The 14070-nt window shown below is 50.8% G+C and overlaps 1 protein-coding gene across 1 annotated transcript in view; it reads right to left on the reverse strand.

Moving 5' to 3' along the window:
- Nucleotides 1-511: 511 nt before the first annotated feature.
- WNT3 (Wnt family member 3) overlaps nt 512-14070 on the reverse strand; it is a 50645-nt gene continuing 37086 nt past the window's right edge. The window contains exons 2-4 of the mRNA XM_076356648.1: nt 13130-13371; nt 2180-2445; nt 512-991 (exon numbers count right to left, since the gene is read on the reverse strand). Coding sequence (XP_076212763.1) covers nt 512-991; nt 2180-2445; nt 13130-13371 — 988 coding nt within the window. The remainder of the gene's footprint in view (nt 992-2179; nt 2446-13129; nt 13372-14070) is intronic.

A 14070-nucleotide genomic window follows, 5' to 3' on the forward strand; every position in this document is an offset into this window, starting at 1 on the left:
GCCGAGACCAGGATGGCCATGCCAGCAGGCAGGGGAGCCTGTATTTGCTCAGCTTTCACTGTGTAAAATTCATTTCCACCTGAAACCCCCGTATTGGCATCTACATGGGCCAGACCTCCGGAGGAGGACAGAGCTGGAAGCTCTGTGCATGCTGTGTTAGCAGCACACTGACTAGTGTGGCCATGCCTCGCTTGGACCTCTGCTGTCCCTGCTTCTCCCCAGACAGTCTGTCATGCCAAACAGCCCGAGAGAAGTCAGCAGATCAGTGATCTAACGTGCCTGCAGCACCAGGTCTAGCCTTGGGCCGCCCTGTGTGGGTGAGATGCCGAGAGCCTTCTCTGCAGCGCTGGTGCTGGCTGTGTGAGGGTGTCTGCCCTGACCAAGGGCATTAGGATTTTTTTATGCCATCCTTTGAAGTGTGAGGCCACCATGTGGGGGCTGATCACAGGGTTGATGGACCCCTTGGCCCTGCTCTGGAGCAACCTCCCATCGGTTGGAGACCTACCTACGTTTACTTGCAGGTGTGGACGTCGTAGACGCGTATGCACTCCTGGCAGCTCACGTAGCAGCACCAGTGGAAGATGCAGTGACACTTCTCCTTCCGTTTCTCAGTCCTGGTGTTGTGGCCACGACCGCAGCACAGCAGGTCGCAGCCGTCGATGCCATGGGAGGTGACATTGCATGTTCTGTCCCTTGTCCCAAAGGAGCCCGTCTCTGGGTTGGGCTCACAAAAATTGGGGGAGTTCTCATAGTATACCAGATCCCGCTCTGTCGGCGGCTTGAAAAGAGCGTACTTGGCCCTAAGAGTTTCTACCCATCCCCGAGATTCTCGGTGCTTTTCAACCACCATCTCAGAGGCGCTGTCGTATTTATCCTTCAGGTAGTCACCAATTGCCCGGAAATCAGGCTGGGCCCACCAGCAGGTCTTGACCTCGCAGCTTCCCGAGAGACCGTGGCACTTGCACTTCAGGTGCATGTGATCCAGGATGGTCTGTCGGGGGAGAGAAAACAAAGCGGTCAGCTTATGATGCCCAGCATTTTCTTTCAGTCACCCGCCTTTGCTACCTGCATTTAAATGTCTGATCTGAGCTTGGTCTGGAAAGCGTAGGCTAGTTGTAAATGCATGGGAGCTTTGGTGTGTGGCAGAAACATCTCTAGACGGAGATGTCGCACTAGAAAAGCATGACTGAGATGGGTAGCTGCTCTAATCATCTATCCAATCCAATCCAATCCAATCCAATCCAATCCAATCTAATCTGATCTAATCTAATCCCAAGATCCAGTTCTTTCAACAGGGTCCTCCCTGTCGTGTGTGCGGACAATCAGAGCCCAGAGAAGTTGAGGGTTGGAGGATGTCTCTGACGTGTGGATGTAGACATCCCCTTGTCCTAGCTTTGCTAACAACCCTTCATTTTATGCCCCGAGTCTGACAGTTTGCACTAGGAAGTAAATGAAATTGTGAATCTAAGGACATGATGCTCTCTCTTCCCCAGAAACCTCCTCTGTGTGGAGCAAAATAATCACCGATTTTTGTTAAAATTACTAGAGTTTGGGTTTTTTTTTTACAGGAAGCTGTCAGTCATTAACACAAGTTAGAGATTCAAGCTTCTACCCTTCCACCTCTGCCTGCTGTGGTATGGAAAAGCGATATCTAGTGTTTGCTTCAAGCACTGTTTGAAAGGTCTCGCTGTAACACGGTTAAAGCGTGCTGGGTTTGCAAATGACCTAGAGCAGGCAGTGGCCCAGGTACCTGCTGACAGCAAGAATAGAATAGAATATTTCAGCTGGAAGGGACTGACAACCATCATCTAGTCCAGCGAATCACTGGGTGGGACAGTGTTACAACGGGGAGCATGCAGAAAGGAGTAGTTCGGGAGGAAAGTCCTCCCCACTGTTGACCTGGGGTCTTGGGTGGTTGAGTTAGGTTTCTACGCGTTGCCAGGGGAGATGTTTGCACTGGAAGCAAGGCATGTTTTAGCTCTTCTTAACCCCCACCCATCTGTTTGGAGAGAGTGGAAATGCTGAGCCCTGGAAAATAATCCTAGAAAGCTCCTGCCTGGGCATTGTTGTGGTCCCATTACATCGGGGGGAGCCAGATTGGGCCATCCATGCAGGCATGGACGACCAGCTCTGGACCTCCTGAGCACTCCTGAGCACTCCAGGACTCCTGAGCACTCACCGTCCTGCCGGCCTCGTTGTTGTGTCTGTTCATGGCTGAGCGGGCGTCTGGCCGGTTCTCTCGGGCATCTGCGAATTCCCGGGACACCAGCACGCCGAAGTCAGCATCCTCGCTGCATCCCCCCCATTTCCAGCCATCTCCTGGAGGTCCTTTGTGGTGGGAGTCACAGCCGCAGATCGTGGACGTGCCCTCGGCACAGGAGCGGGTTACAGCGAAGGCCACCCCTGCCGACGCGATGGCATGGACAAAGGCAGACTCTCGCGTGGCTGGGAATAGACAGAGTCCATGGGATTATCAGTCAACATTACACTTTTTGTTTTCCTTCCCAACCTCCTTCAGCATCGTCTAAATCTCATTAAAAAGCAAAAAGTTATTTTATTAATTTTTTAATGAACATTTTCTGAATCAGGTGCTGCTGGTGTTGCCTTCTGAAGCACGCAGGCGGGAGTAGGTGGGAGAGAAGTGTGACTCCAGCTCTGTGTATCACAAGTGCAGCATTTCCCCCAAATACAATGGGTGCAGGATTTGATCCAGCACGGGTGCCGATGGGTGCACAAAATGTCACTAAGAGCTTGAGGGGCCTCAGAAGAGAGTTACTGGAGTAATTCCTGGTCTGGAAACCCAGAGAGGGACTCCATGTTAGTCCAAGGGGAGATGAAGAAGCTCATATACATGCTGAAATGGGGAAAGGTTTCAGATGATACAGGACAGACAATGGCAGAACACAGCCTAAGAGCTAGTAATTACTGTTAAATGTATCTAGACTAAACAACATGTGACTTTACAGCAATGGAATAAAACCAGCCGAGGGTGTGAAGATAACCTTGAAGTTGCTCATTAATTACTGAACAATCCTGGAGAAAATCAAAGCGGACAAAACTCAAGCCTCTTCTTTGACTCTGTAACTATTGGCACGCTCCAGGTACGCAGTTGCAGTGAATGAATTTCGGCAGGCCCAAAAGAGCAAAGCTGGGGAAAGTCCTGAAAACATTGAATGCTGAAGAAAGGGTGAAATAAATTGCCCAGGATGTCTAGGTGGACTGGGAGCTGGGAACACGAGCATGTGCGGATCCTCTGTGCTAAGAGAGAGAAAATGTTTCAGCAGAACAAAGATACCTGGGCAGGAGGTGGGGACAAAACAGAAAATCCACATGAATATGAAGGTGCAATGGGTTTGCTGAACTGGAGCATCTCTGTCCATCACCTCTTCCACCTGTGACCATGGCAGGGCGACTTTCAAGCCCTCCCCTTCCCTGGTCATTCTGTGGGGCCCTGACCTGGACCTTGGACAGCAGCAGCCAAAATGCACACGGGTATGGGGAAGCCAACAGAAGCCATAAAGATGTTTACATCGGCTGGATGTTATAGCCAGTTGGGTCTGAGAAGGACAACAAGGCCAAGCGGGATGGGTGGGAACCAGACCAGAACTGCCTGCTCTGTGCCTGGAGCCTCCAAGCTCACCTCAAGTGTCTGAAGCCAGGGAGCTGCTGTTCTTCATCATGAACCAAAATCTCTCCAGCAGCCCTGCAGCACCCTCTGCCTGAGCATTGTGGCCCTCCCTTGCTCAGTGGTGGTTGTCGTAAACACAAAGAACATCTTATTCAGGGTGGGTTGTTCTGGATAGAAACGACCGAAGCCCAGTATTGAAGTGCACCCCTGAGATGGCAGCGTGGGTGGCTGTTCTGAATAGCACACCCAAAGCAGGAAGTGGCATGGAGCCATCAAGGCAGATTTTCTTGGTCTGCTACTACCGGAGGAAGCTTCTGAGATATTAGAAGCACCAAATAACAATACTGTGAGACCTAGACCTAGCTTTAGAGGATGCGAAAGGAGATGACCTTGTCCACTTAATACGGTGGCATTTTCCTACCGTGAGGTCTGTGAGTTTAATGTCATGTTTCTGGGAGTCTTGCACTCCGTCCATAAGTGGACAATACACTGTCAAATTGAAAGGATATTATATATCTGCATTATATATCTTGGTATGTTAACTCTTCAGGAGGGCATTGAAGAAGTTGTGACATGCTCTGAACTGAGCTGGTCTTTTCGCTGGTGCTTTGACTGACGGCTCTTCCACTGGTTTGAAAGCAGGACAATGGCTAACTTTGAATTTTCATAGAATCATAGAATCATAAAGGTTGGAAAAGACCTCCAAGATCATCGAGTCCAACCGTCGACCCAACACCCCCATGCCCACTAAACCACGTCCCTAAGTGCCTCATCTACACATCTTTTAAATACCTCCAGGGATGGGGACTCAACCACCTCCCTGGGCAGCCTGTTCCAATGTTTCACCACTCTTTCAGTAAAGAAATTTTTCCTCACGTCCAATCTAAACCTCCCCTGGCACAACTTGAGGCCGTTTCCTCTTGTCCTATCACTTGTTGCTTGGGAGAAGAGACCGACACCTGCCTCGCTACAACCTCCTGTCAGGTAGTTGTAGAGAGCGATGAGGTCTCCCCTCAGCCTCCTCTTCTCCAGACTAAACAGTCCCAGTTCCCTCAGCCACTCCTCTTGTTCTCCAGACCCCTCACCAGCCTCGTTGCCCTTCTCTGGACACGCTCCAGCACCTCAACGTCCTTCTTGTAGTGAGGGGCCCGAAACTGAACACAGTATTCGAGGTGCGGCCTCACCAGGGCCGAGTACAGGGGCACGATCACTTCCCTACTCCTGCTGGCCACACTCTTTCTGATACAGGCCAGGATGCCATTGGCCTTCTTGGCCGCCTGGGCACACTGACGGCTCATGTTCAGCCGGCTGTCGACCAACACCCCCAGGTCCTTTTCCGACAGGCAGCTTTCCAGCCACTCTTCCCCAAGCCTGTAGCGCTGCATGGGGTTGTTGTGGCCAAAGTGCAGGACCCGGCACTTGGCCTTGTTGAACCTCATACCGTTGGCCTCGGCCCATCGATCCAGCCTGTCCAGGTCCCTCTGCAGAGCCTTCCTACCCTCGAGCAGATCAACACTCCCGCCCAACTTGGTGTCGTCTGTAAACTTACTGAGGGTGCACTCGATCCCCTCATCCAGATCATCGATAAAGATATTGAACAAGACCGGCCCCAAAACTGAGCCCTGGGGAACACCGCTCGTGACCGGCCGCCAACTGGATTGAACTCCATTCACCACAACTCTCTGGGCCCGGCCGTCCAGCCAGCTTTATACCCAGCACAGAGTACACCTGTCTAAGCCGTGAGCCGCCATCTTCTCTAGGAGTATGCTGTGGGAGACGGTGTCAAAGGCCTTACTGAAGTCCAGGTGGACCACATCCACGGCCTTTCCCTCATCCACTAGGCGGGTCACCTGGTCATAGAAGGAGATCAGGTTGGTCAAGCAGGACCTGCCTCTCATGAACTCGTTTCAACCCAGATTAAAGCCCAGCCAATTTATATCCTTTGTTCCTGTGCTCACATTGACTTTCATCTTCAAGTAGCTTTTAATGGCCCCTGCATTTACTTCATGGTGCTTGCAGGGAGCAAAACTTCCATTTTACTGTGCTCAAAGAGCCATATTTGTTAAGTCTTTCCATAAAAAGTTGTCCATTACACTCATCAGCCTGGCTGCCCATCTCTGCATCTGGGTTTGATTCCTCTCTCCAGAAGGGTGAACAGAAGAAAACTCTCCCTTCCAGCTGAGGACTGACTGGGCTGAAGGAGAGTAAGTCCTACCACAGCTCAAACAGCCCAGAGAGGTCTCCTGCATTAGGACACAGACTGGCAAGTCCCCTGTGTGTTTCCCTGCTCAGCACAGTGACAGAAACTTTGGTCCCTGGACTTGGAGTCTGGGTTCTTGCAGTAGTGACCTGGCTGTTCAGCTACAGAGCTCTGCTCAGGATGTTTTTAAAGCTTTCTTGTTGGTTTGGTTTTTTTTTTTTTTTTAATTTTTTTATAAAGCAGACAGTGTTGTACTATTTCTACTCATTTAGAAATCAACAGGAGTTTGACCATTGACTTCAATAAGGCTGTGCTAAATACAGGCTTTCCCAAGCCCAGTCAAAATAATTTCTCAGTCTCAACTTTCTCCTTGGGGACATCTTTTGGTTCAGAGCCTCTCTGGTATGCCGCAGTCTGCAGAAGTACAGCACCCTGGTGAATGACACTGGAGTGCTTTAGCCCTACGTGCCATCTTATAAAGGTGGAGACTTTAGGTCTCTCAATTCAGAGTAGATGTTGGAGTCAATGCAACCTCACGCCCGATGTGCAGGAGTCCAGGGAGGTGCTGAAGGCAGGTGGTCAGGGGCTGCGGTGTCTGGGGTACCATTGCTGGTGGACGGTGCCCCTGGGTGCGCTGCAGGAGGTGTTTCCAGCTGCCTCGTGGGTGTAGCTTGACCGAATGATCAGGACAGTCATCAGTGGATGTGGGACAAAGCTAGAATTTTCTGCTGGCTCAGACCAACGATGACCTTGGAGACCATCCCCTCCTTCCAGAGCAGGAGCCATGAACCGTCTTCTCAGTTGCCCCATGCATCCCTCACCTGCTCTTGCCTCGTGCCCTGGGGAGGTCCTCTCTGCATCAGGTCTTGCTCCTTGGCCTGCAGTTTTCTCTACAGAGGTGGGGTCTAGCTTCCAAAAGTCAGGCATCTCAAACTGAGTTAATTTCACCCCGTGCAGGCAATCGAAAGAGGCAGCTCGTGGGTATGTGCCAGCTGTGGAAACGCACATCTCTCCTCTGCTGCAGCGTGGGGAACTCAGATCTAGATGCCAAATGTGATCCTAAACCAGGGCTGCTCAGTCCTGTCTTTGTTGGTGGGACCGCGCTGTGGTTTTCACTTTCTCTTAATTCAAACTCTTCTCTCCTTGCCCTTCCCACCTTCGATCCGCCAGCAGAGATCCAGCCTCTACCTACCAAGGTTTTCCTTAGACATCTTTCACCAACTGCCTATACTGGGACCACTGGGGGCTACGGGCCACCAGTTGAAGATCACTGCTCCAACTGGAGTGTTTCAGCCTGACAAAGGCTATTTGGGTGGCCTATAGTCTAAAGCAGATCAGATTAGAGGAGCTAGCGAGCCCTTCTGGCCTCAGACCAGGACAGCTCAGGGGCAGCGGGGGAGGACACGAGCCGCTCTCCTTGCTGACGTGCCTTCGCTTTCCATCCTGGGGGGTGTGAAAAAGCGATGGGCACAGGATGGAGAGTGACTGCACGTTTTGTAAGTCTGTAAGTCCCTGTACAGAGCGCGGATGCTGGGATGGGAGCTGAGCTGGGGCTGGCGCTGCCATGGCCGTGCAGAGACACGATGCAAGCCACCCCAGGGGGCTGCACCCCTCTCGCAGCTGCCCCTCAGCAACCCCCGCGCCCCTGGGTCTGCCCGGCGAGCTCTCCACACGATGCTGGGGCGTGGGGGGGAGCGAGCTGCAAACACAAACGCCTCGCCTTGAAATTCTCCCCTGGGTCTGGGCAAGGAGCCGGGAGAATTTCCCAGAGATGAAATGCGGGAGCAGCGTTCCCAGAACCAGGGGAGGGGCTGGCGAGGGAGGATTAGAGCCGTCTTGACAGTGCACCACTGCGACTGTCTCCCAGCCAGGCCCGTTACCTGCTGGGACACTCAATTTGCCATTGTTCCCGCGGTGTCACACTGTATTACCAGCATAATGCAGAATGTTTCCGCCGGCCAGCGTACCCACGGCACAGAGCACTGGCATTCCCCAGGAGCACCTCGTAGCAACGGGGCAATGTTCCCCTGTCCTGCCGTCACCCTCCAATCCCGCCAGCCCGGCTGGGAAATCCCTATTGATGGCTCTCCCCAGCCCCCCGCCACCGGATCAGAATGGCTAAAGGGCGTGTGAATGCTGCAGCAATTTGAAACGACTGCAGCGCTGGGATGGTATCGCTCGCCCTGCCTCACAGTAGGGGAGGAAGCTTAGCTCTTTCTCATCGGTATAAGCTTATTTTTCTCTCTCCCTCTCTCCTTTCCCTCCCCCTCCCCTTAAGCTGTTGAGTTTATATCAAGACGGCCCCTGATCCCACACACCCCTGTTTAGATGCAAATGACTGCAAGTGTCATGGCTGAGAAAAGCCATGGGTTATCGTGGTACGGGTCTGCCTTTTCACAGCTCGTGTCAGGGGCTTAGCCGAACACACAAGGACCTCCAAAGGAACCCCGGGCCCAGCTGCCTTTTCTGCACCTGGCCCCGCTGCCGTCACGCTCCTCGCAGCCACGCATGGCGAGATGCTGCCCTGGCCGGCACCACCGGCAAGAGGCTTGAGCCCGACGGGGGTTGAGGAGGCCCTTTCTGGAGAACTGGTGGCATCTTCCTGGAGAGGGAGAATGAGCAAAGGGCAGCCACGCTGCGAGGAGGCAGGGGGAAGAGCGGTTCCCTCGTCCCTCAAGATGTGGGGAAATGTATGAGCTTGCTAAGGCTCCTGCCAAATTCACTCCTGCAGATCCAGTCCTGCCTGCAGCTCAGAGACCTCTTCTCCACCCCAGGAGTCGGTCTCCAGATGCCTGTGGGGTGTTCCTGCCTCGTGCACTCACAACCAGCTCTTTCTGGCCACTGTACTTTAACCAAAATCCCAGACTTTATCACTAATGCGGAGAGTGGTAATTGCTTGCCCTCCCAGAGCAGCAGTAAGTCATCTGGCTGTTGGCTCAACCTTGGCTTTGGGGTAGGACTTGGCTGGAAGAGACATTGCCTTTTAATAAAAACTGACCTTATTTTAAAAAGAAAAGGGAGGGAGAAGAGAGAGGGGGGAAAGCAGGTTTTTCTTCCCTCCTTGTCCCAGACTGCACACCTGCAGTATAAATCATCTTGGAGAATTTGCTTGTAAAAACATGATCTTACCCCACATTCTGGGGTTGGTTTTTGGGTTGGGTTTTTTTTTTTTTTTTCCATAGCCCAGGTTAGAAAAAAAGGCATGCATAAAAGAAAACTTGCAGGAAGATCATCAGTGGCCCTAGGAAACCAAAGCCTCGCCAGCTACAGCTGCCACATGTTTTATGGCAAAAACCTTGTGAGTCTGAATTTTGGGTAGGGCACATGGGATGAAATCGGGTCGGGCTCGGCAGGGCCCTTAGCCAGGGTCAGTGTTCAGCAGCCCCCAAATGGGAGCACTTCAGCACCCCAGGGGTTTCACTGTGCTGTATTTGCTGTTTATTGCTTTGCTGCGAATTTGAAGCCATGCAAGAGATAGTGAGAGGAGAGATTAGAGTCGTACGGTGAAGCTGGGAAGAGAAGTGAGACGGGGATGTGATGGGGGGCTGTGGGAGGACCAAGGGGCAGGAATCCCTTGGGCTATTTCACAGAGGGATGCCCTGTGCTCCCACACTGCCACCAGCCCTCGAAGCCTGGATGATGTGCCCAGAAGGAGGAACCAAGAAAGGCTTGAACGCGTGTGCTGTGAGAGGGTCTGCACAGCCGAACCACAGCAAACGGCTCTGTCGTTTTCCCACACTCCATTGCTCTTCAGACTAAGCTCTGCTTGAATGGAAGCAACTGTGATTAACATTTTTGCAGCTCCTTTAAAATGAAATTATCCTCAATTTCTTTTCAAGCTGTATTAGAAATGATTTTCCATCTATTGTAGTGAGAACTACGCCTTTGAAGTTTTTTCCAAAATAGCTTCAATGTACCTAAGGGAGTAGTAGATGAGATTAACCTAAATGTTGCTCTTTGATACTCAGAGGTGATTTCATCCAGGTAGTTATCATAGCTTAAACACTGGCTATTTTGGGCTTAGTATTTAATGCCTATTGGCCTAACGCACAGCGCAGACTGCAATAGTGATTGTCATCTTATTTTGAGTCTTGCTATTAATTAATGATTCTTAGTTTGTGGGGTTACACCCCTCCATGTGTCCTGGAAGCCAACAAGAAGTGAACACAGCAATAGCTGCCACAGATGCTCAGGGCTTGGCCAGGCGTAAAACACGCAGCCGGCAACGATCACAGATATCAGTTCCAGGTTATGGGCTCAAAACTCTTGATTTCTGTTGTTGCTGCATCTAAGGAAGATGGGACAAAAGCCTGGGAGAAGGCGATGCTGTGAAGGCAACAGAAGTGCCCAGCAGCCCTACCCGCAGCCCCCTTGGCAGGGACGAGCAGTGTTGGTCCCCAGATTCATCACAGCTAACGAAATCTATCAGGGCAGGACAAAAACCTTTTTATTGCCAACGTTCTCTCTCCCTTCAGCTGAGAAAGCAGTGGCTGAAAAAGTTATGTGGCTATTCCTGCTGCAAACTTTGGGAATCGCAAAGGATTTCCTAGTGTCACTCACTGCTACATTCATGAAATGAGTCCCATCCCGCCTCTGCTCATTAATTCTCAAGGCAGCAGTGAAAAGACATTAGCACATTTAAAAAATGTAAATAATAACCACAGTCAAATGGGTTGGACTTTGATGTATCGCTATCTGCAGATGATACTCTTTATTTTTAACTGTTCTACTTACAGGTTAGTGAGACACGAGAATAAATACATTTTTCAAGCTAATTGCCTGGCAGTACTGTCTAGGAGACTATTGATGCGTCACGGTTTGATCGGGAAAGCTGTTTAACAAATGTGCTCAATAATTTTCTCCATCTGTCAGAAGAGTTTCAGAGCTATGGGTGATATTTTACTTTGTCAGCTTGGAGTGCACGGAAATGTTGAGGCATGTCCACACGTGAGGTTTTGCTCTAGTCCCTGCAGCCGAAAGAATCTTAAAATATTAATCATAAATTCAAAGTTCAGTTTGCTCATTACGGGGAGGATGGTTCAAATCCAGTTTTTAAGTGCTTTCATGCTGACAGAAATGGTGGTGAGAGATTTTCAGTGCCTGAATGCTATAACAGTTCTTTCATAATGCGTTTAAAATTTTTATGATAGTTTTTTATGATAGCTTTTAAGAAAATTAAAACTTTCTGATCTAGTAAGTGCTGAAGTTTAGGACATGCTTTTATTAGGCAGCAAGTTATAGTGTGGCAAGCCTTGGTAAGACGTTATTTGATAGTTAATACAGCAGCTACCCCAAAATACATCCTGGCAAAACAGGGGAATTGAATCTCATGGCCCTATTAGCACTCTAAAATGACTTTACAATCCTGATTTCTGCAAAGAATCACACTTTAACTCAACTGAGTCATTTTCACTGGAATATACTACTGATGTTTCAGGAAACGGTACCACTATTGGAAGGCTGAAGCTTGAAAAAAATACCATGAACTGTTTAGATGCAGAATATTATAGCTTTGTAAGAAAGATTCACCAGGAGATATGCACACTCCAGGAGACTATTGGGAAATAGTCTAATGTCCTAGATTTCAACCCTCATTTCTCTAATTTCTTAAAGACCATACCAAAAGCTTCCCATTTCCAAAACGTCACTGGAAAGAATAATTTCTTTTTCAATAAACAGACTTCACTGGACTGCAGAGACTCAGTGCGTGTCAATACCAATGAAGCTGGAAATGGTTTTGGTTGCATTTATGAAGCTGTTTTGGTTGCATTTATGAAGGACGTTATCTGCAGACGTCCCTTGTGCTAAGCTTGGCATGGAGTCAGTGAAAGGCATGTGGTGGACACCATGGCTTTCATTCCGCCCTTCTTGTATTTGACCAACCGCCTTCAGAAAGGCATTTCTAGTTTGATCCTAATAAGCAGGATCCTGGTACGGGCAGAATCCTGAGAACATGCAAATGTGCAGCCCCTTCTCCCTGGAAATGGGGAAGAAGGCATAACGAGAAACCTCCCGGAGGTCCTCAAACCCGCGGTGGTGGCATGGACAGTGCAGGTGTGTTTGGAGTCAGATGGTGCATGGGAGCAGCTCTGAGTCCCCACGGTCTGCAGGCTCTTGGGGAAGGGGAAGAGAAGGCAGTGCCCTGGACCAGCTGCTGCTCCAAGCAGGCAGTGCTTCATTTCTACCCAGAGGAGCTCAGTGCATCAAATGTTCAGGGAAGGTTCCTCCAGAAGGAGCAAAGCCGCAGCCGTGAGTTGGTGCTGGTGACTTCCACGTATCATTCGCTTTTGTCATCAGTGCCAATGTACAAAGTCATGGGAGGGGATGGAGGGGAGGGGAGTTTTTTATCCACCATATGGTTCACTTTCACGGGAATGCTTTTTAATCTAAGGTCTTGGTTTGCTAACTGGACATCTGGGATGTGGGATAGGTTATCTGCCACCGAAGTCCTGCAGCACCCTCCCTTTCAGGCCATATTTGGCTGCAGGCTAGGGTTACAGGTGCCCAGCTGTCTTGGGGCCCAACATCTCACTTTTCTCAGTGCAATGCCCAGGCTGTGATCTCACTGGGAATCCCAATTTTATCGTGCCTCATCAATGTGCTTCCAGTGTGCCTGATCCATGCCAGTGGGTCTAGAAAAGTGGCCTTTCAGGAGGAGGTGATGAAGAGGAGAAAGCACATGTGTTTGGAGAGAGGAGAGGGAAAATATGTTTATTCTCCCCCTTTTTGTTCCCAGCCCTGGCTATTTTGGGCCCATCTGTGAAAAGATATGTTGAAATCCCAGCTAAGTTTGGTCAGGATTTCAACCATGGCTTCTCAGTGGCAGGGGAAAATCCTGCCCACTGGCCTTCTGGGGCAGACAGTACATGCTGCAAAGGACCTGTCTTGACCCCAAGGAACTTGACCACAACCCCTCTCCATGGATTTTCCCGTAGGTCTGCTGGACCCTGTTGTTTGGATGCGCTGCACGCCCTGGGCAGGGAGGATGGAGCCCATGATTCCAAAACATGTGACCATGCATGGGGCTAGACCTTCCCCTTCCTGTACTTTATCCTACTGAGAGCTCCTGGGATGGGAACAGACCCTTCCCTCATTACCCTTCTCGATGTAACACAGAAAAAAAATTGGAAAAAAGAAATTGGAGAAATTAGGGTTGAAAGCTAGGACATCAGACTCTTTCCGCAGTGTGTTCCCAGTAGGACATTTGTGGCGTGGGGTGTTCAAAAGCCAAGTGGAGGTATGACGGCTCTACCCACCCTGGCAAGCCCCTTCCCCCACAACCCCTTGGCTTCCCTGTTTACCTTTGTCCAGGACCGGCCCGAAGATGGCCAGGCTGTCGTCAATGGTGGTGCAGTTCCAGCGGCGGCCCCGGAACTGGTGCTGGCACTCCTGGATACCCAGCTTCACCCCCTCGGCCACGCTGGGCATGATCTCAATGTAGTTGCGGCAGAAGCGGAGCTGCTTGGGGACAAGGCCGGGGATGGAGCCGCAGAGGATGGGCTGGGACCCCAGGGAGCTGTACTGCTGACCTAGTGCAAGGGACCTGCAAGGGACAGAGGACAGCGTGAGGGTTGGGAAACCAGCTGGCACTACTGCTCCTGCCCCTGTGACCATCCCAGGGGGAATTTGATGAGCCAAGGTGAACCAGTAGTTCAGGGAGACAAAGTACTGAAAAAGAGGGATTTCATAAGAAAACAAGAGACTTCCTACTGAATAGCAGTGATGTGATCTTCACACCTGAAGACACCCTGGTCCTTTGTGGGCACAGAGGGAGGGACTCAGCCCCCTACATGGAGGCACCTAGAGCCATTCAGTGTACTCCCAAGTATCTGAGACATCCCCATGGGGCTGGTGGATCTGACAAAGGACCTGCAAGGAGCTGTATCCTGGGGGACCAACACCTGGAGGCTGGGGAATACCCCAGGGTGTCTCAGCTGTCAGGAGACACTGATGTGAGAGCTTCTGAATTGTGGTCAAGGTGGGAAGTGTCCTGTCCAATGCCAAGTTCATCAGCAGAGGGATTGCCATTTACTGGAGAGGGGCTGCTCTGGGGTCAGGCACGTCAATGCCACACGTCCCAGGCTGTCTTGACACCTGTGCAGATGGTCCCAGCAGAGTCTGAACCACCACAGTTCCACCCTGATGGACATCAGCCTCTAGCTGCAGCTGTGGGTCGGGCAGGTGTGCTGGTACATGGTGAAGGTGCTGAGGGCAGATTTGAGAGGACCTTTTCCTACTGGTC

This window comes from Aptenodytes patagonicus, chromosome 20 (genome assembly GCF_965638725.1).
Source record: "Aptenodytes patagonicus chromosome 20, bAptPat1.pri.cur, whole genome shotgun sequence".
NCBI lineage: Eukaryota > Metazoa > Chordata > Aves > Sphenisciformes > Spheniscidae > Aptenodytes > Aptenodytes patagonicus.